The sequence below is a fragment of the Pholis gunnellus genome, assembly GCF_910591455.1.
Source record: "Pholis gunnellus genome assembly, chromosome: 19".
Classification (NCBI taxonomy): domain Eukaryota; kingdom Metazoa; phylum Chordata; class Actinopteri; order Perciformes; family Pholidae; genus Pholis; species Pholis gunnellus.
This window is the reverse complement of record NC_136546.1, coordinates 13,962,750-13,988,225: the sequence shown is the minus strand read 5'-3', so window position 1 is coordinate 13,988,225 and position 25,476 is coordinate 13,962,750. Positions and strand designations below refer to the sequence as shown.

Sequence of the window (25,476 nt, the reverse complement as noted above, 5' to 3'; positions counted from 1 at the left end):
TTTTCACACCCCACATTTAGCTTTTTCCAGTCCATCCTCCTCCTCCTCCTCCTCCTCCTCCTCCTCCTCCTCCTCTTCATCTTGCCTGTGTACCTGGTGTGGTGGGAGGAGCCTCAGGTTATCGTTAATGATTCAACACCAGAGCTGCTGAGATTGACAGATAGACATCTAGGAAAAGATTGAGGGTGAGACAGAGAGAGAGAGAGAGAGAGAGAGACGAAGAGAAGAAAAAATACTAGAAGCTGAAGAGCAGACATGGCAATGGCAAGCTGAGAAAGTGTGAGGCGCTAGAAGATGAAGTAATTCTAAAGAGAGGTTGCAGACTGCAAGTTTGTATCTGCTCAGGTGTGTCTGGGGGTCAAGCAGGTCTCTGATATTGAACACACAGCGAATACTTCTCCACAGCTGGGAGTGGATCTTGTGAGCAGTTCAGGGTGATTATCTGACTCCTATGATCTATGCGGCCTTTATAGGCTGGACAGACATTCATCTATTCTCCTGATCCACACACAGCCTGCAGGTGAGTGTGTCTACATATCACTTGTGACTTTGAGAGTTGGATGTCATGGTGCAAAAACAGGATGGCTCCATGTGTTTGAAGTACAAACGTTGTGCCTTTGCAGGCTTGTAAACAGCAAAATAAACCTTTTTTTTCATGGCAATGCAATTGTTTCCCATTAAGTAAAAGGGTGATGATCTGCACGTACTAAAAAGCCCTAATATCCAGTGAAAGAGTTAATCTTTAACACGTGATCTCTCCTGTTTCCTATTACAGAGCCTCTTATGAGTATTCAGCTGTAATTACACTTGGCCATGAATTACTAATCAGACAGTATGGAGTGTACATTGCCAGTATCAGTAAAATGGTGATGGTCGGGCATCGTGTTGCTCCTGTGCAGCTGACAAGCAGACAAAAATACCCCCATTTGTTTTAAGTTGTCTGCTAATTTCCCATTAGCCGTTCTCTCCTGGAATCAGTTGCTGGATGAATCACTGCTTCATACACTCTGTGTTAAACACATGTGTCAAACCTGATAGACTTTCAGAGACATATCTCAGTATTTTCTAGCCATTGCATCACCTAAATAAAAGGTGTTTCCAGTCGTGACCGGGCTGAAATAGTGAGTGGTTCTCCTTCTTTGCATGTTGACCAGCAGGCTCCGAAGGTTATCATCACAATCAGTTGTCTTTATTTATAGCTGCAGTTCAAGCTTTCAAATAGTGTTTCTCTCTTTGTGTCCCTGTGTGCGTGTGTGGCAGGTTAATAAAACTCCCCAAGGCTAAATTTGACTTTCTAGTATGTAGTTTCAGGTTTTTGTTGTTGTTGTTGCTGCCATTGTGTTCCCTGTAACATGTTAAAACCATCAGACATTGCCTTTCCTGCATCACAGGTCCTGGCGCTGCAGCGGCATTGTGTTATGTCCTGGACTGGATTATCACATTGTTGTTGATAGTGAATCATTGGTGTGATGGCAAATATCACATCCAATCTAGGTGACAGCTGCAAAGAACCCAATGTTCTTATTCAACTCACCTCAAAGAAACATCAAAGGAACATCTTTAAAAAGTAGAGCAGGAGCCATTTTTTTTTCCTGATGGGCTATTGCTCAGCGACTTTATGATTTGCTTCAACATAATGTCTAATCTCAGTGCTGTCCAATGTTCAGGGTGAGGCAGCGGGTAACTGGGGAGGGCTCACGTGACGAGCACGCTGAGGCAAACAGCTCGTCCACCTACTCAAGCCGGTGTTTGTGTGTGTGTGTGTGTTTAGGATATTGGTCCTGCAACCTTGTGTTTGTATTGATTGTAAAGGTTCATTCATTTGTTTGCGCACGTATTTGTTACTAGGTTTGCTCTACTCTCAAACTTAAACACTACATTTTACAGCAGAGGCTGTTAATGACACATTATTGCAGAAGCAAACAAACAGGGAGAGCGGAAAAAAATTAGCACACAGTCTGAAATAAGTGAGCTAATAATGAAGGTTTTTGTATTATTTAAACAGGTTCTGTCAACAGATCTTTAGCACAAGCTGGCAGGGTGTGACAGCGTTCAGAAAGCACCCTGTTGACTGTCCTTCATTAGTCTGCATTATTCAGCGGGGCTCTTGCTGTGTGCAGGCAGGGCAGTGGAGTTCAGCGCCTTGGGAAAAAGGCATCAGTAATCAGTATAGTTACATACAGTTGAAATATGATATAAGGGGTTTGTGTGTGTGAGTCTGCACGCAGCATCTTTGGTTTGGCTTCATATCTGCGTCCGGATACCTGCCTCCCATTGAGCGTGCTGCAGTTAATCTTTACACCATCGATTCCTTATCATCTTTATTTCTTTGTATTTTTGTAGCCATGGAGAAGCAGCTAGAGGAGCTGAAGCAGCAGCTAGAAAAACAATGTATGATCAACCAGGAGCTGCAGAGACAAAACAAAGACCTGGGTGAGTACAATTCTAACTACATTAAAGAGTAACTTCACATTAGACCACACCCAACATCACACCTCGACTGTGTCTTGCAGACCACACACACATGTCGGCTGATATTAGCTCATCCTATGTACATGTTGTACCGGTGTGTATTGGCACCAGAGAGCACTGACATCCGTAAAATGTCCTTTTCAGACTGTCTTATAAATGTTTATGTTAAGAAAATGAATGAACTTGCACAACGGCAGCATGTTCCTTGTGATGTTTTGTACATTAAAAGTATTGTTTTTCTGCTTTTAATGTCATAGAACAACGACTGCAGGAGAAAGAAAAACTTTTGCAGGAGCTCAATGGTCAATATGATGATCTGGGTAAGAGGCCATAACAGGCAGCAGGGACATGAAGAAGGTGACCTTTGATACAACATTCAGCTGCAGACATTTACAGTTAATGCGTTCCACTGTTTGTCCGTCTCAGAATTTCCCTCTCAGAGCGGTAATGAGATTGAACCGGAGGTCAGAAAGAGCCGTGCGGCTGTCATCGCCTCTGAACCGCTCCCCGAGACTCTGGAGATTACACGCAAGAGGGTCAAGAAAATGGCCAGGTTGGTAATTAGTCCTACTGATGGCAGAATATCCCATTTATGTCAGACTGCACAGGCTTTTTTTCATTTGCAGTGTTGACAAATCTAATAGGATTTCCTCTCCCGCACGCCAAAGACCTAAAAAATGCATGATGGGTTTGCATGTTGTGTGGGAGCTCCTCGAGATTTCAATGACCTTAGCTGAAGATGACTTCTCTCATCAGCGAGACAAATCTGATCGTCAAAGCCATCCAGAAGAATGACTTCCTGAGCCGCCTCGACGATGAGCAAACCGCCATGATGGTGGATCTCTTAGCGGTATTCAGCTTCAAACCGGGAGATGACGTCATTAAAGAGGGCTCAGAAGGAGACAGCATGTACATAGTAGCAGGTGGGGAACGCGTCCCGGTGTGTGAGGATGTGTGTCGTGGTCGTCCTGCTGTGGCTGGAGTGTGATGGAGGATTTCTAATGATTTGCAAACCCCTTAATTAAAAAACAACAACAACATTGATACAATATAACATGTTGTGAATATAGTCAGAACACATTTCTCTTTCTTTTCCTTCCATCTTTTAGCTGGTGAGCTTCTTGTCACTCAGGCAGGCCGAAACCTCCGCAGCCTGACCACTGGTGATGTGTTCGGGGAACTGGCCATTTTGTACAACTGCAAACGGACAGCAACAGTCAAAGGTCAGTCTCTTGGAAGGACATGCAGATTAGTTTATTGTCATACTGTCGGTAGAAATAGAGTATGTGGTTTTTGTTGTGGTTGCATGGGGTTAGTTGTGTTTTTGTATAAGGGACAGTACAAATGGTTTCAATATCTGTTCACTGAAGTCTATAACAGCCTTTTTTTAAATATAGGAAAGCCATACTTAACAGTCTAAACGGCTCATCACTTTCACTTGTTGCAGCAAAGACAGCAGTGCGTCTGTGGAGCATGGAGCGACAGACCTACAGGACGATCATTACCAACAAGTCCAAGAAGAAGCGAGAGGAGCTCATGGGCTTCCTGAAGACGTGAGTTTAAGAACGCTGCAGCGAGTAGAAATTGAATATCCTGTTTGTTTTGGTGCTTTCCTATTATGTCACACTGTGACTGCTTTACTTAATGGACCATGTAACAACTATTTCTATCTCTGCTGCGTCATTCTCTGTATGCTGTCACAGGTCTCGTACCCTGAAGGACCTGAATGATGTCCAGCTGTCCAAAATAATTGACTCTATGGAGGAGGTGTGTACTTAGATGTCCCACTGTGAACTTTGTGTGTTACAAGTGATTGTTACTCATGTGAAAACAAAGCAGATAAAGTTAAATACAAGGATATTTTTTGTTCCTCTTTTAATTCCTTTTAGTTCCTTTTTTACATTTTTTTGTTCCTCTTTTAATTCCTTTCTTTAATTTTTTTTGTTGCTGACATATTTTAAATCTCAGCAGCCTGAAAGAGGACATTTTCAAGACACATGGTGTAATATTTGTGGCTTTGTTGTCCTGTAAATCACACAACTTATTTGATAAAGTTTTGTGCATGAAAATGACACGTGTTGTTCTGATACTATTTGTCTTGTCTTCCTTAGGTGAAGTACCAGGACAAAGATGTGATAGTTCGAGAAGGAGCCGAAGCAAACACCTTCTACATCATCCTCAAAGGAGAGGTATGGTGTTATATTGTGTGGATGCAGACTCATGTTGGGATGTTTCAGTGTGTTGCACCAGCCCGTTTACAACTGGATACGCATGCACGCATCGTCTCTTCCTCCCTCTCACGTGTGTTTCGCCCTCAGGTCCTGGTGACCAAGAACGTGAATGGGCATCAGAAGCAGATTCGCAGGATGGGGAAAGGGGAGCATTTCGGGGAACAGGCCCTCATACGGTAACCATGGCAACACATGCCTCGGGGCATTTGTTGGAGACCTGTGCAACATCCACTGCTCTGTGCACCTGCTGTCATCTCTGACATGATGGTTGTGCAACCTGACAATTATCTTCTAAACGTGAAAATCCTGAATATTTCCTTAAATTCCTCAGTGCTGTTGATATGCAAATCAGCCAAGTTGTGGTAAAATGATAGAAAAATCCCAAAACATTTTGCAAACAGTAAAAATCTTCTGGAGCAAACTTTTGTCTGGTTGTTGTGGAAAGAACCCAACATAAAAACCAAATACATTGTATGTAATCTACGGTACAATAACAGACTCATTGGTTTGATTATAAATCAAATATCATGCAGCTTGAGTTCTTTGCCTCTAATCAGCATTTAATTGTTCTATTGGGAGGTTGTTTGGATGTAGATGTGTGCAGCATAAAGATCAATGAATTAATAAATATGCAACGCGGGAATGTGCTGTGAAAAGCCTGTAAATCAAGAAACCATGTGCCATTGTTTATTCATGTCGAAAATGAGTCCCGTTGCTGCAAAAACAAATACTTAAACACGATGTCATCGAGTTCTGACGCACGCAAAATTGTGTATGAGCAGTAATGCCGTACAGTTTCTCTGAGAATCACGTGTGCAATGTTTGTCCTCCTGCAGGGAAGTCTTGAGAACAGCCACTTGCAGTGCTGACGGCCCTGTTACCTGCTTCTCCATTGACAAGGAGTGAGTCTGGCTCGACATTAAATGTTCCCTGTTCGGTCAGGCTGTCGCTCCCGGGCAGAAAGATCCGGGACAGAATTCCTCCAGTGTATTTGTTCTCTGTCACTGTTGTTTTCACAGCGTGAGCTTTTTGTTGTGTACTTTTTGGATTAATGCAGTTTCACTAACAACGCCTTTCGTTTAGGGTGTTCGAAGAGACAATTCCCATAGAACACCTGGAGCTGTTTGACGAGTACGTACAGCAGAACACTTTTCGTTTCATAACCATGAATCTTTTGAGCCTTGCTGACAATAGTGTGATGTGTAAATGCCTAATAGACTGTCCCGATTCATTTGGTTTTCACTCCCAGCTCCAAAGTGCTCCAGGAGGCACAAGCTCCAGAAAAGTCGAGGTGAGTGGCTGTAGAAGATGATAAGACTGGGTGGATGCAGGCCGAACGATGTAACACGATCATTATAAATAACATAAGTGAGTTTCTTGAAGTGAAATGCCATTTGTGAAAAGTTCCTCCGTCTGTCTCGATCAGTCCCGGCTCCACTCTGAGGTTTAAGGACCTGGTCCCGGTGATGTACCAGGAGGGTCGCTATCAAGGAGATCCTGTCACGCTTGGAGTCGGAGGGTTTGGCCGTGTTGAGCTGGTGAGTGTTGTTTGTCTTGTGCACTGTTTCAATATTTGCTGGAATGTAAAACGCAGTCGTTCCCTCATGCAAAATTGGGATTGTTGTCATTTCTTTGAGTCGCAAAAACATCTTTTAAACCATGTTTATCCACACTAATAGTTTAGTGATTGTTTTTGCCCCTTCTAAAGATGACCACTGTGAATCATGGGAAATATTATGCTATGAAGCGGGTCAGCAAGAAGCACATTGTTGCCAAGAGACAGGAGGAGCACATGTTGTTTGAGAAAAAGATCCTTAAAGCCACCCAGTGCGACTTCATCGTCAGGTATCTACGATCACAGACACACAGTCACCGTCATTTAATCACAGCATATACATTCAGTTTAATGTACGGATAACTTGAAGGTGTGAGTTGGTCTTTAATCCAGCTTCTCTCTCTCTCTCTCTGCAGGCTTCATGCTGCCTTTAAAGACACACGGTACATCTACATGGTCATGGAGTTCTGTGTGGGAGGAGAGATCTGGACCAAACTCAAAGAAGTGTGAGAAAACACAGACAACAACTCATTTCCTCATTTAGACGTTTGTTCAAGCAGAATATTGGGGTGCGCTGTTGTGCGAGGTGGAATTATTCCTCAGTGTAAACCAACGGCATATTGTGAAAGAAACGTTGGGAAACACAACTTATTGCTATTATTACATCTTGAGATCAAGACTTAAAATAAAGCTGATGCTGTTACCCACAGCAATCTACAGTGACAACAATAACATACACTTCTGCTCTCCAGAGATGTTTGGCCCAGACAAATGAAAATATCAGTAACAGAAAGTAACAGAGGGTCCTAAATTAGTTTGTGATTTCAGAGGGCGTTTTGATGAGCCCATCGCGATGTTCTGCACTGCCTGTGTGGTGGAGGCTTACGCCTACCTTCATAAGAAGAACATCATGTACAGAGACCTAAAGCCTGAAAACCTGATGCTGGACATAAAGGGTTATGTCAAACTGGTGAGTACTCATCTGTGTATGTGTGTCCATTGCTGTACTCTTATTTAAAGCTCACCAGTGTTTTCACATGTAGTGTGTGCGTGTGTGTGTGTGTGTCTATGCAGGTGGACTTTGGCTTTTCCAGGGAGTTGGTGCGTGGAGAGAAAACCTATTCATTTGTGGGTACTCCTGAGTACATGGCCCCGGAGATCATCAAGAACCAGGGACATGACTTTGCAGTGGACTTTTGGTCCCTTGGCATCCTGATTTATGAGCTACTGGTTGGAAGGTAATACTCATACACCGGCCACTATATGGAAGAAAGCATTTCTGCATGTCCTGTAAGGTTTCTATCTGACCTCAGATTACAATTTTCAAGCAAAAAGAATGATTGCATGTCACAAGAGAGTCACACACATGTTAACCAGTAGATGGCAGTAGGGAAACGTGACTGACTTCTGCACAACCCGTTATCTGCAGTTGCAGGTTCAGGTTTTTCCAACAGCAACTGGATGGTTTTGTTTTTTTTAATCTCAGACCGTTGAGAGATTGAAACATCACGATTCTCTCTTTTCAACTTGTCAGCCCTCCCTTTTCAAGTTCAGAGCCTCAGAAGATTTATGCCAAAATTTTGGACGGGGTGCTCAAGTACCCGCCGTACATGAGCGAGGCGGCCAAGTCCATTATCAGCAAAATGTGCAGGTGAGACGAAGATGTTGATTCAATTTATATATACTGATAACGCTCTAGCATGATATATTTATAATGAACTCAATGTATTTCTCATGAATTATGTATGTGAACATTTTAGAGGCTAGAGCAGATGTAGAGCATGAATTATGCAACATACCTGTATATGAATTCACTCTATCATAATATGCACTTGCATATTTTTTTATGACCGTTTTGAATGCAAATCTCTGAAAAAGTGGAATGAATAAAATTACGGCTTGTGTTTCTGATTGCAGACCTCGGCCAGGTCAGAGGTTAGGAAACACCAAGAATGGAATCAAAGATGTCCGTCATCACAGGTAACGATGGCAACATGTCATACGTTTGGGTGTTTGATAGTAAAATGTATGATACCTCATAAACCGTTGTCTTATCTTCTGGTCTTTACTGCCGACTGGCTTTCTCACTCTCATTATGTTGGGCGTGTAATCGATCGTCTTCTCTTCCCTTCAGGTGGTTCAGCAGCATGAACTGGCACAAGCTGCGCGTGGGTCAGCTCGACGCCCCCACAGTCCGGCTCATACGCAAGGCAAGTCTGACCTGTAGCTGAGTTCTTTTGTTTTACTATTATGTGAAAAGTGGCTTATACCTTTTGTTTGGTTTAAGGAAAACGGAAACAAAGAACACAGGTTCACTTTGTGGAGGCTATTTTTTAAGACGTACTGGCATTTTAAATCCCTTAAGGTCAGGATGATTATTCCGGGCCTTTGACCTATTTACATTGACAGGCGGGGAGGGACACGCAATTGTTAAAAAGTCAAAGGTTGGACAGGACTGTGTGTATTAAATGTATATCCACAAGAGTTCAATGAACTATGACTTTTTCCTCCTTCAGGGCCCCTGCTACATCAACTTTGATCGTTTCCCTCTTGATCAGACCAAGGCGGACGAGGAGTTCTCTGGCTGGGATCGTGACTTCTGATGTGAAAGGATCAAAAGGACACGAGAGTTTCACCTAAATATGGAGCCAACTCGGAATACCCTCAGTTCGAGCCAAAACATACTAATTTGATTATTAAATTAGAGTGGAACTGCAGGGCGTCAAAATGTTTACTAAAGCTTCTCTGTTGTCATAGAGACACATCATCGAACGTGGCAACGGGCCAAAAATATATGGATGTGTCGAGAGATGAAACATTCTGCTTCCAAATTCAGTGCAGGGAGATTTGGTGCCTGATGAAGTGTTATTGACATGATCCGCACAACACTCTTTACTGATTAGAATGAAAAACCCGTCCATGTGCTTGCTAGCTGAGAAAAAAGGCTCGAGTCATATTGTACAATCAGTACAGCTCTTACCGAGCTAGACATTAAAATGTATACTGAGGTCGTATTTGTATTGTACTCAAATGTGCATTGTTCTTTTGGATCTATGTTCGTTTTAGAGATAAAACATGCTTAAGTGCTTTTCGCAAAGTTGGTAAATGCTTTAATATTGTTGATTTGTAAACTGGAGTTTTTCCCTTTTTTTTGGGATAATCTGTCCCCTTTATATACAGATTATTTTCAGGCACCTTGATTGTATCTTAAAAAGATCATACTTGTTTAAGATAAACCATTTTATTACAATCAAACCCCAAATGTGTGAAACGGTGCACTTTTTTTTTTGTGCCGTTGTGCCCAAATCCCACATATGGAATAGAGTAAGCAATGAAGCAATGAGGATCATTATCTGGAATAGGGTGTAAAGTTTACAGGTTTATTCTCATTGATTGCAGCTGATTGTTTGGCTCGGAGGGGTACAGCTGTCTGTCACAGCAGCAGGTTTTAGGCAGGAGTCGTTTTTCTCCTTCCAATCAATGCCTGTGAATTTCCTACTGAGACTCTTTCTCCACAACAGAAAAGAAAAACCTCACATCAAAGCAATCATATCTTCCAAAGGGGAAAGAGATTTTACCAGATGTTAGAACACCTTCAAGTCTAAAATTGAATGCATTGTGGCTCAGAGGATATTCAGTATAGTACAAAATGATCCCTCCACAGTAGTAAACTGCGGTTTCCTGCATGTGTAGGATCAACATGTGTTTCCTGCAGTGCATTTTACAGTAAATGAAAAAAAAAAACAGGATTAAAAGGATAAAGCTTGTGTTATTCTATATATTTATTGCTGACAACAAATCCCATGAATATCGTATCACATATGAAAAGGTGTACAGAAATGATAAAATATGAACTTCCACAATTGCAAAAATAATGTATTTTCTCTCACTTGGGGTGATTTTTGCATTTGATGCACTAAAAGAAATATGGAAACTTCTTTGCCGAATGAATTTACATTGTCCAGATAGCAAACTGACTCCGCCCCGGAGGTATCTCCACACTCTTCTTCAGATGATAATTGGAGGAATTTTGAAGCCATTCTTTGAAAAAGCTCCACTTCCTCCACTGAGGTAAATGGAAACTGCACTGGGTCGTCAGTCACTCCGACTTCTTGGTCAGTTTGTGTCTAGCTTACTGTCGAGATAGTTCATCAATTGGTCGAGCTGGTCGTGCTGGCGTTCCATCTTCTGCAGTAAGATCATCAACTGGGGTAGAGCAGCTGTTAGAATAAGGTTAGAATTAGAATAAGGTTAAACAAATCAATTGGACAACTGATTACGACAGATTTCACTTAATACGGAAACATACATTTTTATACAATTCCAGTAATGCAATCCTAATAAATCATATTCTCTTGGATTCAATGATGCAGTGTGTGTGTTGCATGTAATATATGTGGTATACAATTAACAATTGTTAACATTTTATAAAGTGAAATGATTAAAAGGTTCAATTTGAATCCCATAGCGGTTTGAGTTGTTGCTCACCACAGCAGGTTTTGGTGTCTGATCCACACCGTCCCCCTCGCCAAGTAGGTCTGTGCCCCTGGCATCTAGAAGGCGTTTGCTCTCCTGCTGGTCTTCCACTGTCCAATTGTGGAGGTGATGGAGTAAGTGGAAGAGGTGGAGGACGGGCAACTGTGCCGCTGGTAGTTGGACCTCTGGCTTTTTTTTGGGGAGGATTTTCCTCGAAGAAATGGCTATAAAGTGGGTTAGAAAAATACTCATTTGATACTATAACACTGAATGACAGACGCTTTTTAAAAAAAAATTAAGGTAAAAACAAAATAATGAAAAACGTATACGCATTTACTCACACCGTCATTATCTTTCTCTTTATAGGAATGGAGTCTTCTTCCTCTTCCGACTGTAGATCAGATGTGTTGCAAGACAGAGATTTCTTCAACCATCGTCTTGCCTCAAAGTAATTATCTAAAAATTAAGTCAAATTAACAGAATGAAAAACACAGTACATGATTATAAACAGAACAATGTGATTCAAATGTTCCCCCCCTGTATACAACATAACAAGGTAAATGATTTTCAATATCTGTTTGAAACTGCCAATTGTTATTAGAATAGGAATATTAAGATGATTAGCATACCATATGATCCAATTAATCTGGCGTCATACGTCTGCCAGCCAGGTCCAGGTTCCTCTACATTTCTGACCGCCCTGTTTACTATGTCGGCCCTCTTGTATTCTGGCCAAACGCAGACACCACCACTGTACCAGCTGTCTGGCACCACTGCTACGGTTTCGTTGATAATGAACTCTACCAAGAGGAACATCCTGAATTACTAAGGAAAGAAACAAAAAGAAAACATCAGGTGTACTGTAAAAATGTAATGATTAAACAGCAATAATAGGCTTGTTTTACACATCGAAGACAAGCAACTTAGTACTTACAGTCAATGTTGTATCCAGTGTCAAATAGATCGCAGTGATTATGGTGATTCAGTCGGTCAGTTTTTGTCACAGTCTCTGACCCGTATTTCACATTAACACCCACCAAGTAAAAACTATAGCGTCAATTCTAACTGCTCACAGTAGAACACAAGAGCTACAACTAATACAACCATAAATACCATCATTCTCTCAGGGAATAAGCCTCGTCGCAGTGGGTGAACTGTGTACCACCTGGACACTTCTATTAGTTTTAGCTGAAAGAGCCAAGATGTGTGAGCCAGTGTACATTAGCTTTAGTGTGTTAGTGCATTTAAGTACTTGATTTTCCTGAAATGGAGTTAAAAAAATGTTTTACACAAAGATCACAAGTTGTGGCGTTTTTTGTAAATGCAGATTACATGAATAAAATGTATGAAATAACGGTAGAGCCACAAAACCATCCCTGTGAGGCAAAACTGCAAATTTTTTAACAGGCTTTGAAATTTTAAACACACTTAAGTGCATCTGATGTTTGTGAAATGTTATGAATATTCAAATAGTCAGAGTTGAATTGGCAAGTGAAGAACAGACTTCTCTGAACATTCTTTGTATACCACATACACTCCATTCACGCTTCTTCCTGATGTTCACGTTTATTATTGTCCTCTCATGGAACACCGGGAAAACTAGAGACACAAAACAGCTTCATGTACAAACAACAAAGAAACAAATACTCTTGTCTCTCATCACCTACAAGTATAACAGCACTTTAATGAGTGAACTGAATACACGTCACCGTGTTCTGGTAGACCAGCAGTAGAATAACACGGGGAAGAAAAAGTTCGCTGTTTTCTCCCGCCATTTCTCATCTTTCTGGGCTCCGCTTAACTTCCGGTTTAATGGTTTTTATCGATTAGTTGTTGCAGCCCTACTGTAATGGCAATACCAGAGAAGAGTAGCATGCAATTGATGTACATATTTATGTCCAGAACGGTTCCTAGCATTAGCCTACAGGTCCTGTGTACAGTAGAAACTGCCTCAATTCCGTGGCCTTCCACCGATCTAGCACAGCACAAACCCCCCCCCACACACGAGAAAGTATACAGAAAACTGTTTAAAAAAACCAAAAACCAAACAAACACTATATCTAATAAGCATGGGGAAACAGTGGTTGGCTCGTCTAGTGTCTTTGTTGAACACTAAAATGAAACGATACATTGTAGAAAAAGGAACCTTTACACAAACATTTGATGGAACAATGTAAACGTGATCATCTACCTTTCTAGACCACCATAACCTCCAGCAGATAACACACGTTTAACCAGTATCTCACACACCTTCGATTTAATGCTATGACCTCAAATCAATACATCATGTTTCTACAAAAAGTAAAGAAAGAGAACTTACCAAATCAGTCACCAAACAAAGGCTGGCCTCGAGGTTGATCAGCTGCTTGCTCAGGGTTGTCTGTGTTCGGGAAGAAAGGCCCAGGTGAGCGTCCCACCCCCTTTTATTGCCCCAGTATTGCGTGGGTCCTAATGTAAGGCTGCCTGTTTCCTGCCTGCAGTATTTGAACTGGGTGAAATAGGCGCGTTCGACGTGCGGATCCGCCCAGTGTCCGCAGCGAATCTGCTGTTTGGCTGTGCGCGATCCGTAGGCGGGGCGTATCCGGCGCGCGTGGCCGAACCGAGTGCGACAGTCTACGGCGGTCAGCTGTTGCTACTTTCGGTGTCTTCTGGATATTCCCATAATGTGGTGAATGTTTTTCTACGGACATCATGAAGCATGGCCATTAGCTGACACAGAAGAACAAATTAAGACCAATTTAAACAAGTTCCTGAAGATCTCTCTCCATTTTCCTCTACTCTGTTTTCTGGCGGATTACAGACACGCAACCCTTAACTTCTGAAGAACGATGTGGCCGCGTTGAGTTGCTCCAAACAGTTGATGGACACGCAGCTAATTCACATTCCTTTTTTTGTGACATTTCAAAAGTTTTCTAAAAATTAGCTTGAAGAATTAAATGACACAGCTACTGTGTTGTGTTAATCCTTTTCTAAATACTTTCAGAGTTCTATACTCCATTTGTGACAGTCAGCCTGTTCCCACTGAAGCCCTAAATCTTTAAAAAACGGGTCACAATTTATGGTTCTGTTTTAATAAAAAGTCAAAATAATTTCCCCCCAAAAAACAACTGAGCACTATAGTTTTAAGCAAACGTTAATCATGCTGGCCGTTGGGGACTATTTTCAGCCGTGGATGAATACACATTTCCTACTAATTTGCAGCACCGGGATGATTTATGGTGGATTTGAGTCAATTGACTCAAACTAAACTCGGTTCCAGGCTTGTTAAAATAACCGGTGCAGTGAGACTCATGGATGTTTTTAATCATTTTTCCTAATCAGCCCAGTGGACAGCTCCGCCTCCCTATTACATGAACCTGCTAGAAAAGAGTAGACAAGGCACAACCAAACATGGTGGAGTATTTTCAGAGTGAACATAATGGGATTTACATTAAAAGGTGATTAATCAATATTGGTGAGACCAGGCTGTCCAGTCAGGTGCTATTATACCATTGTTAAAGAAGAGGGAGCGATGAGATGACGTAATTAAAAGGAGCGCCAGTTAAACCTCAACTGGTGTAAAATGTACAAAACATGATGGAAAGATGGCATTTATGTTTTTATGATCAATTTACCAAATCTCTTTTCATTGCACTTTATCACATTTTGCTTTTATTGTTACACCAACTTGCCCCCTTTAGTTCAACAGTGATCGTGTTGACTCGACAAGATATCAAATGAAACCTTTTCAGAGAACAACAGTTCAATCAAGGGTTGGACGGTGTCTGCTCCTGACTACCTTGAAATCTTCAGGTTTATCTCACTCTCTGTGTGTAACGTTTCTGCTGAGCCCAGTGTGAGAGGATTGACTTACCCGAGGTTGGGTTTAGACCACCAGGGGAAGCAGCTCATTTGTGTCACAGTGGGGCGGTTTTTGTTTTGTCACTAGATGTTCTTTAAGAGTTGCTTTTTCTCTGCTGAGCGGTCTTGAGTTGATTAGCCTCAGCGTTAACACCTGTGTTGATTGATTATTGGTGGCACCTGTGTTCAGTCTCGCTGCTGTTTGCTCTCTGCTTTGCTCTGCCTCTAATGTTTGAGAGGTCTGAATGGCTTTCTGTGTAATGCGGTCCTTATAAATGATTAGCTAGTCTTAAAAGTCAGCATTTCCTACTCAATACCCAGCTCTGCATCCCATTGTTTGTTTGTATCCCCCATGTGAATCCACATTTTATAACCTGAGACTGCAGGGAAGCTGGCACGTTTGTTATGTAAGCTTATGTATCCCAAGCATGCGTGTTACTGTATCAGCATATTTCTTGCAATAATAAAGCCATTGCGTATGTGTGTGAGCTGCATAAACATGCTAACGCAGCGTTCATTCTAAGCCTGCCCTATAAATGGGCTTATGCAACCACTTCAATCAACAATCTGAATCTGCAGATCGCATTCTGTAGCATTCAAGCATTGAAAAACATATTTTTTCTCTTTACACGGATGACTGTAAGTGTGCAGTGAGGAGCCACCTGGTTAGTAGACAACAAACAACCCAAACTACAAGACTACAGTGAGTCTCTCACTTTTTCTGTCTGCTGTTGAATGATAGCCAAGTTCAGCAGGTTTAGCAGAGCTTTGTCGCTAAATACAGCTGTCTGCTGTGAATGAAATGAGGTTGATTAGGGTGAATCAAAACTGTAAACTTGTAAAAAACCAAAACAACTCTAGCTAAAAGATGCTAAAATACCCCAGAGAGCTGAGGTGAAACTGAGAGTCCAGTGACTTTTCAAATTACGAAAACACCATTATTAAAAAAAAGACGCACCGCAACACCAACCCCTCTCTCACAAAATTGCCACTCCTCTCTAAGCGAACACACGTCATCCTATCTGGGAAACATATTGAAATAAAAAAATAGAACTTGAAGGCTAAATATTGACCCAATGCCGTCTGTGGATGCTCTCCCTCGCTGCTCACTTCCCTGCTGTGACAAAGCACTCATTCCGGTTTACAGAGCTGGACTCTCTTCTTGAGTCAATTCATGTGTGAGATTTCCTTCTCTCTGTTTTGCCTGGTTTTTCACATCTCTCTCCTGAGTGTTTGAGGTGATGTGGCTGAAAGAAATGGCAACTTTCTTTCCCACCTGTTGCAGTGAGCCTGATTATGTTGTGACTTTACTGTGATGTCAAATTTTAAACTATCTGCTTCTCATTAGTAGTACAACATTTTCCCAATTGGTTATCAGCTAAATACATTTTGATCACTTGTCTTAATGGTGAAACTGAACGGTTTCCTTCCAAACCAATAGTACTGTAGTATATCTGTTTTGCTGCTTATAATTTACAGCCCTGTCTGCAGCTGCTTGTGTATGCACAGTATAATGTACCTGCAGCATCAATATTTTGTATGCAGGGCCTTTACCCTCAACATTCTTTGCTTTCCTGCCAGTAATAATTGTATTGTGTATCAACTTTTTGTCTTTTTATAGCATTTTAAGTTAGGAAGTCTATTGAATTAATTGCAGTCGTGAATGAAACCACAGTTTGGTCAATGATTTCGCATTTGCATTTATTGAATAAATGGCTCATTAAAGCTCCTCAGACACTTGTCAATAATTGTCTGGCTCCTCAGTGTGATTGATGTTACGTCTTTGGACCCTATCGCTGATGAAAGCCCTGCTCATTCACAACAACAACACAAGTGATCACTAAAAGCTTGAGACCGAAGATCTGATGATGTTTTATACGTTGAATTGTGATGTTTCTGAATCAAAGATATGTCACATTCACCTCCCATCTCCAACTGCAAAGGAAATGTACTTGAAAATTACAAGTTTGCTGAATCTCATTATATTTAAAACGTTGGGTTTGTTGTGCTGTTGTAACATGCTAGCCTTTTGCTTGTTGCTGTTTCCCAAGAGGCCTACAGCTATTTCAAATTTCCCAACAGGCCAAACCTTTTTGCAAACCAATCAAAGTTGCAGGAATTTAGTCGTGCTTGAATTTTCTGCGTAGGAAGATGGATCTAAAGCTGCTTCCTCATTTGGCCTCATTGATTGGTTTCTCTTGTGCATGAATGCCCTTGAATCCCTCTGGAACAGCTGCACTTATAGAAGCATTCTTGTCTTATTTTTATTCTTCTGCCTGTGACAGTATGTCAAAGGTACTTACAACTAACTGTACTTTGAAGGAAGAAAGTGGAAAGAACCGGATACAAGAGCTATTTCGATTATCCAAGGCTGCATGTCATCAACAGCTCATCATAGACTTCATGTCATCAAAGCTCAGGTGTCATTAACATCATTAACGACGGCTGTAAGGGCACAGGTATTGGGGCCTGCTGCTATTGCGGCTTACTTGGGTATCTAAATGCTTTGCTTTTACGGCTTTCGATCTGGCGGACCATTATTTTTCTATGCCACATGGGGTTTGCTGGTCTGGAAACAATGATTTTCTTACAGTGTTATTGGTTGAAATCAAAGCATTTATTGTTTGGTCTTGAATCCTTAAATGTATCTATATGGTCCACAATCAAAAAGGTTTGGTCAACCCTGAGATAAGGACTTGGGACTCTTGAGTCAGTAAAAAAAGTCGTTTTGAACGATTTATTCAAGACTCGCACATCACTAAAAGGCTGGGGGTAATGGTCGCCTGGCTCGGTCTAAAGTTTAAATATAGGCCTCCGCCTACCAGCATCTCTTTAGCTATAATTAACATGCTGTGTGTTTGATGCAATTATTTCTTGGTGAAGATACCTATTTCTGTCGATTTCTTTACTGTTGTTCATCCAGTTTAGACTAAAGCGGAGCTGGAGCCTTTTCCAGCATATTTACGCCTACAGACAATTTTAAACTGTGGTTTTGGAAGAAAACTGAAACCAAACAGCTGTAAATAGACCTACATGCAGTAGCGGAGAACAACGTGCTTATTTCATGTATGAGGGTACTTTGGAAACATGCTGTGCAGCTGCTCACAATATAGAAAATCACAGACAGAATCCTATCAGTAATATTCCAGGTTGTACCGAATGGAGTCAAAAACAGAATCTGCAGGTGCACTCATCCATTAATACTTCACCTTCCAGACAAAGGACATCTGCTCAACTTGAGGTTGGCTGATGTGGAAGAAGAAATATGAACAGTGAACCGTTTTCAATATGGTGAGTCAGTGACCTTCCCATCAGCTTTGACTCTCTGCTGAGACTGAACAGTATCACAGCCTGGCTGTTAGACCGGGACAAAAAACAAACAAAGTAATTTATTAACCGAAAAACGTTTAGCCACATCGTGTTCACGTTCTATGTGAAAGTACTCATGACAAAAACAACAGTTTGAAAATCTTTGGTGTGTAAAGGCCTTATCTCCAGATGCAGATGGTAACAATCGTCTCTTACTACTAAAAGCTCCACTATGTTCATCAGCTAGTTGCTAACTTTGTCTGTCAGCGTTTTGGTCCTAAAGCCAGTAGCATACAGACGGAACCTTTTTCTGCTTAAAACAGCTGCCGGCTGTGGCTGAATATGACGCTGACAAAAGAACTATGAGTGAACCAAAGCAGTAAAGACACTAAAGTTAGTGCAGGGTTTAAAGCTTTAACGTATTCATGGCTTCAAAATATAATATGAGATTCTTTTTATTTTTCATGATTAATTACAGTCTTACAGTCGGTTTTTTTGTGACTATTATTGGTACATTTTGTGTTTCATGAACTGATATTAAATTAGGTGAATTGAACTGATGACCAATATCTTGCATTTCCTGCAGTTAGGTCCAAGCCAAGCCCCCCTGATTCATCTCTATGAACTCATTCGATGACAAAATGTAGGCAATCCACTCATAAAAGCGGTTAAATATCCAAAAAGATCTGTCTCAAGAGAATATTTTGTATCCATTCTTTCAATTATATTTCAAAGAGATGGTGATAGCAGCAAAAGGCAAGTTCCCAATACATGTCAAGGGCACTGAAGTACCCTGGCACATGTGCTGTGCTGTCAAATCAGAAATGTGTCGAATGGAGTTGAAATCTGTCTAGATTTGATCGTGTGAAGACAACTTTAATGCCTCAGGCAAAGACCCCCTGCAGCACATCCCCTCAGAGGAGTTTCTCACTTAATATGTGCAAGACTTTGAGGGGAAATCAATGAGATACTACTTCATATGTTATAAGCCGTGATACGAGTGTATAATGATGACAATCTTATTTCTTACATCGAAAATACATTTGGAACCTTTTATGTACCTTACAGCATAACTGTTACACACTGAATATTTATATATAATATTCAATGTATGTTAAAAGTCAAATTGTTGGGTTGCTCTCATTACTATTTTTCAAGGACACCTTCTCTAACTATATATATATTCATGCTCCACAGGGAACATTGAAGCAGTAAAGGTCAGGATGTCATTCATCCTCTCGGCGTGAAAGGATATCCTATCTGCAACACCCTGGACCCGACAGGAAAATGCTGTCATATTCAGGCAAAGGTTCAAGTTTAAATCCTTCCACTTTGGACTGTAGAGTTGGTCTTTCCCTTTAGGTTGACTTTTAGACTTGTTTTCTTTATTATGTGATGGAAAAGGTCAATTATAATAGCGGGCTTGTTTAATGCATGTTCACTTTGTTTTAGAAGAAGCAAAGCTGAATATCCAACTTGCGACATCAACTGATTCGGATTGTAGCTTCTTCTTTTGCAGTGAAATAAAAATAAGACGAGTTAATCTAATCCCTGAAAACAATTTCAATGGTGCCTTTAAAAGGAAGAGTTCAGCGTTTTGTGCGATACGCCTCTTTGCTTTCTTGCCGAGAGTGAGAAGTGCATTGAGTGTGAGGTTGAAGCCAGAAGGCGATTATCTTAGTTTAGCATAAACATCAGGAGCAGAGCAGTAAACCTGGCTCTGTCTAAAATATCCCCCAAAAAAAGAGCCAAAAAAGAACTACTAACACCTCTAAATCTCACTAATTAGCACACATCTTATTTGTTTGATCTATATTTAAACACAAATATAAAAACAGCAATGATGAACACTGGGGCTCCGGTCGAATGTATTTTTGTTGCTTATTCCAAACCGAGTGAAACGACCCGGAAGTGTCTACATGTGAATGGCAGACATGATAAGAGCTGGTCAAACGTTCTTAAGGCTGAGGAAAGGGGCTTCAATGCTTCCTTTCTTATGTCCTCATCCCTAATGAAGGAAAATCCCGTCTCCCACAATTTCCTGTGGCAGCAACATTTAAAGCAAAGCACGTCAATAATATCCGCTGTTGTAATTATGTAGCCTTGTGTAAGTTCAGTCTGATTGTCTTAGCACCGCGGATGTCTTTTCCTAAGTTTCTCCTTCACATCTTTGACCCCGTGACGTTTCCCATTGAGGTCAAAGAAAAGAGGTGAGAAAAAAACATAGGACATCAGTGCTCAGCACTTCTGTGAAGTGCCTTCGCTGGTTGCGTGGAAACCTAAAGGTAATTCCTCCAGGAAGTCAATGCTCCTGGACCTCAGCCAAGAAATATGTTACAACACGAAAATCCTCAAAAGACTACAAATTGTGTTTTCCTATCTATACATTAAACAAACAATATACCACAACTTTTGTACACACTCAAAATCGTCATGACTATTGGATGGATTGGCATGAAATATTTCTGACGTTAGAATTTAGCACAAGGAACTGCTCGTCCAGTTTACAGATCCACTTGCATGGCATGGTCTTCTAACTTTGGATGGAGCCAGGCTCACTATTTACCCCTGCTCCCACTGTTTAAGCTAAGATAATTGACAGAAGAGTGCTATCGATCTTCCAATCGAACTGTCTGTGAGAAAGTGCAGAAGTGCATGTAGTACGATTCCTTTCAAGCTTTATTGTCAAGGAAAGACAGGTATTGGTGAGCGTTTCAAAGAGCCCTCCATGTCCTTCCTTTCCATGTTTCTACAGTGAGTAGAGTCCTATTCAGCTGAGGTCATTAATACAGACGCTGGGCAGTAAATGGGTGCAACAATGGGTGTCTTCACAATAGACACAGTATTTCCAAAACCAATACTCTCCAACTCATTCAATGGTGTGTTTTGTGGTCACAGCAGCGCAGCTCGTTGCAGCACAAAGTAACTAAATCTAAAAAGAAAAGGAAATGACATTATGAGGCCAATTATAAGCTGAATAATACTGTTCAATTAGACAGTCACATTGAGCCATACGCACACAACCCATCCACACACAGTTCCAGCTTCCTCTCAATGTGTGAGGTAAACGCCACTCTCACCATGTACCTCTCAAACCCCCAGACGGTAGTGGTTGGTGGCTGAGTCACCGTTTTTCTCTGATGTCACTGCAGACAGAATTGCTAATGAACCAACCAATCACCAACCGGGCTGGTTCTGAGGTTGGCTGTCTGCAGGATACAAAATACTCTCTCTTTGCATTACAGCCGTCGTTTCAGTGCTTTGAGTGACTGCATGGCTTCACTAATACAGTTAGAGATAATAATGTATATTTACCATTTATCAAACAAAATGAGTCTATAGATTCTCTATGTTTGAGCACTCAGAAATCCCCACTCCTGTGCCAACAAAGAGCTCAAATAAGGTTTTTTTTTCGTGTCTATATAAAGCCAGTCTACAATCAACTCAGCAGTGAATCATGCTGGCTCCCATTTGAAGGGCACAGAGTCGTGGGTCGTATCCTCTCAGTGTAATGCAGCATCTAAGGGATGCGCTTATGGTCCTGTCTGTCTGTTGACAGGGATGAGGCTGAGAGGTGACGTGCAATGGCACTCTCTATCTTTAGATTCATCAAGTAACCCGCCAGTTCACTTTAAGGAAAACCATCACAGACTTTGATCAGAGTGAGTTTTGTCTTTCTGTTGCAGATTGCATGTTGTATTTCTGTAATTTTTACACAAGAAAATAGAGAACAGACTGTAATAAAATTATCCCACTGTACAAACAGTACAAAGAGAAATCCTAAAAACGTATGGTATGAGGTACAAATATAAGCGAGGGTGTCAGTGAGCAGCCTTCTCGGTCCACATTGTGCTTGTTAACCACGAAGAACATTTTGTATCTTATGACTCAGATCAGTTTGTCAGTCCTGATCCACTATCAAGCAGTGACTGTCATCGTGTTCATGTTTAAAACACCGTTGTGTCTTTTGTTGTTGAGCTGCACAGAACAGGCGGCTGCAGGTTGTTTATCTGTGACAGGTGCTGGATAAATGTGGGAACTCACCATGACAAGTGACTAAAAACACTACAGCGTAGGAGTGCAACTTGTGCAAAACAAGACAGGAAAAATATTGGGATGGTTTTGTACAGGGTCCAGACAAACTGTTCGGATGCATTTTCATTCTTTCATTTTAAGAAGGATAAACCGAGCAATTCTCTATGGCTAACACTCCCCTAAAACACCATAACCTATGTATTGATCCTACAAACAAGCATTGCAGTTGTAGCTGAATATATCGGTAAATCTTCTGTGCCTTGGACCTAAACTATTTTTTTGATACTGTTAAAAAGATAAATGTACCACAGTTAAATGTTCTGTTATCACTATGAACATGGGGATTGTAGTTTTCAGTCAATCCTTGATATACACTTTCCCACCACCAGAAATAGTCAAGAGCACCAAATGTGTATTGATCCACAGCTATAATTAGTCCCCAACAAATACACTATTTACTACTGTTTTAGTAACATTTGCTAAAAACTACAGTGACCAGCTGTTTGGGGCTATTACTTAGCCGTTATCAAAACTGTGAACTGGTGAACCATTTCTAACGAATCCCGTCTTCAGAAGGAACCACTGGGCTCTAGATTGAGTGACACAGACTTGCTGGAGAAATAAGAAAGTATTGAGAGCAAAATATAAATTGACGCCAGTGTTCAAGAGCTGAAAGAAAACAACAACTTTGGGTGCTTTTGCCTATAAAATGTTTTATTCTAAACCTTCTGAAAAGTTAAGTCATGATTTGAGGTGACAGATAACATATCAACATATTAACATACTGGAAAGAAATGGTTGCCATACTGTTCTCAAAAGCAAAGCCTGCAATCATAACATCTGATCTACAAACACTAGAAGTAATATTTAAAGTGGCATGCAACACTTGTGGAAATCATGTTGATTTTTTATAAAATATGCATGTGTGTGCATGCCCCCTCACATGTTTATTAGCACATTTTTACAGATGGTTTTATTGGGAATTTAAACATTACAGAGTAAACAGTGAATTGTGTTTGCCTTAAACAGGTCATGTTTAATGATATTTGTCATACCAAAGAAAATCAAATTAGTTTTTTTTATGATAAATGGATCTTGATGCACATCTTTGTTATGACTGTCTGATGATTATGACTATGATTGGAACATAATCATATTTTCATGGCATCATGTTGTTTTTTTTTAAACAAAAATTATGACCAGTGGCTTCAAGCCAATAGTGAGCTAATTGAACTCCTTTGCATACATAAATCGTTCATGAATGCGTTTACATTTATAATGAGGCTCATCTCTGCCGACATGAATGAATAGTTACATTCAACATGCTTGAACCGGGAAACGGATGCAGCCACAGGCTTAATTAAAAACTGTCACTCTGGGAAAAGAAGAGGATGCCCTGCGAAAATACTGTGGGTGGAGATGAAATTAGTTTTGTCGAATCCCACTGCACACGCACATTCACACGTTCATTCATGCACACACACACACACACACACACTTACTGTAAACACAGTCATGCACGGGTATTCCTCACACGTGGCTGACATATTACATAATGCTCCATCGACAACACTCCTTGACTTCCTCAGCACTGACTTCTCGCCTCTCAGTTGCTGTCAATCACGCGGCCGACTGGGAGAAAGCAATAGGACGAGCTCTGGGGGCTTCGCTTTGAGCAGCTGCTCCCCCAGGCAACTCAGCGTTACTGTACTAGTAGTCTTCCTTTCAGTGTATTGCAGGTCAACATACAATGCTTATTATTTATGCTATTGATTGCTTTTCAGAAACACAAGAACACAAGTGTTGAAGTCACAATGTTTAGAAATCTGACCATGTTTGCAAACGTATTAGTGTGGATGTAGCCTTAATAACTGCTAGCTAGTCACACACTTGGGTTATGTTGAATCATTTGTATAACGTGATTTCAAATCATCAGCAGGCAGCCATGTGTCGGGTCAGATGTGTTGACCATGCATTATTTTAAATATTTAGTACAAATCATGTCTGTTTTGTGTAGCCTGTTTTAATCTAGTGATGTATAAATCTCCACCTAATCATTTAGGTTACAAATAGGCCACGTATTTAAACTTACAAAGAGCTGGTGCAACTGGTTCCTCTAACAGAAAACACACTAATGTCCCATGATAACACATACGCTATAGACAGTTTGTATAGCAGATAGGCTTGGTTTGCCACACATGTCATACTGTTGGTATGCACACTGTATTGTAAACACATGTTAATGCTACAAACTGTAAATAGCACTATCAAATGTATTGAGAATATTACTGCATATCCTGCTGGATAAAAACACTGAATAACACCATAAAACACATAATCCAAAACCATTCAACCTGGAGGGGCCTCTTTAAAACATGAACAAAAATGTATATTCTGTGTCAAAAATCAAAGTGAGATATTAACAGTGCTATGACATTCCTACCATTTTCATAATCTTTAATCAACACCAAATCAGCCAAAGAGAGGCGTTTATTTAAGTCAATGCTTCTATTTCTATGTGATGCAACTCTTATACCTTTAATCTTGATCATTTAGCGGTATAAAGGATAATGGATCTCATAAAAATAAAGGGATCTCAGCATAATCAGCTAAAGAAATATTCCTGAACTTTGTAGTGTTGAGAGCTGCAACATAAAAGGCAGTAAGGTAAGGATGCAGTAAGCTTCACAGCCACAGAGCTTTCATTGCTACAGTATCATACATGCCGGAATTTATTTCCAATTGGAAAAAAAAAATACAGTGTTGACGCATTCAGCGCCATTTTTCAATTTCATGAAAAACAAACAAACAGATGGTTCAATTCCTAGAAATAACAGAAAGCACTTCTGAAACTTTGATCACACCAAAGACCGGATTCTTCTGTGTGAAAAGCAGGATCTTACTTTGGTATGAGGGAGAAGGAAGTCTGATCAGTGAGCCTGGCACTGTGTGGTTAATGTAACTCTCTTAGCACATTAGGACTGGTAGGAAATGGCTAAATCACAATGGCAGACAAAAGTGGCAATGTCCCAGTTATTAAGAAACAGTTTATCCATGCATACTGTAGAATCCTCTTAAAAAGAGATAAATAAAAACGCCCATGTCCTCTCCATTGATTTGCCTCTTCCTCATACTGCCTTTATTATAACTGTGCTCATATTTAACTAGCACGAGTGGACAGACAGAGCGTAGCTCAGTTCTTCATGCATCATCATCTTCACATGTTCAGTGTGGTTTTCAGAAAGGCACAAGTGGGTTATTCCTTAGGGTGAAGAGCTGAATGTCAGTCATGGAGGAAAAAAAAGAAAAAAAGTCAACATTCGTCTCATTAGCGAGGGCAGACTGACAGGCAAATGCAAGGCATATAAATTCATACTGGAAGAAGTGTAAACTAAAAGAAGAAAAAGCCACATTCCTTTCTGTTAGCACAGGACTGCTGCTTCGTCAAGAAGAAGAAGTGTTCATTGTTGATTTGGAGTGTTTTTTAGCAATATTGATCCTCTTTATCTGATGCAGATACCAGGTTAATTCAACAAGAGATGAGCACGGATACATCTA

At 40.7% G+C, this 25,476-nt stretch overlaps 1 protein-coding gene and 1 long non-coding RNA gene across 2 annotated transcripts; one reads left to right on the top strand and one right to left on the bottom strand.

The window, feature by feature from the left end:
* Nucleotides 1-185: 185 nt before the first annotated feature.
* prkg3 (protein kinase cGMP-dependent 3) lies at nucleotides 186-10,700 on the top strand. The gene is made up of 22 exons (XM_079180587.1): nucleotides 186-520; nucleotides 2,344-2,433; nucleotides 2,730-2,792; nucleotides 2,899-3,025; nucleotides 3,229-3,395; nucleotides 3,582-3,695; nucleotides 3,920-4,025; nucleotides 4,176-4,239; nucleotides 4,584-4,661; nucleotides 4,791-4,879; nucleotides 5,540-5,605; nucleotides 5,787-5,834; nucleotides 5,953-5,994; nucleotides 6,130-6,241; nucleotides 6,412-6,548; nucleotides 6,675-6,764; nucleotides 7,087-7,228; nucleotides 7,333-7,496; nucleotides 7,793-7,909; nucleotides 8,176-8,238; nucleotides 8,393-8,468; nucleotides 8,775-10,700. The coding sequence occupies exons 2-22, from the start codon at nucleotides 2,346-2,348 to the stop codon at nucleotides 8,859-8,861; spliced, it is 2,040 nt and encodes a 679-aa protein (XP_079036713.1). The 5' UTR covers nucleotides 186-520; nucleotides 2,344-2,345; the 3' UTR covers nucleotides 8,862-10,700.
* LOC306711579 lies at nucleotides 9,976-11,449 on the bottom strand. Its single transcript, XR_013767524.1, has 4 exons — nucleotides 11,364-11,449; nucleotides 11,076-11,190; nucleotides 10,747-10,958; nucleotides 9,976-10,478 (listed from the first exon to the last, which is right to left on the bottom strand). It is a non-coding gene; the product is annotated as an uncharacterized lncRNA (long non-coding RNA).
* Between the last annotated feature and the right edge of the window lie 14,027 nt (nucleotides 11,450-25,476).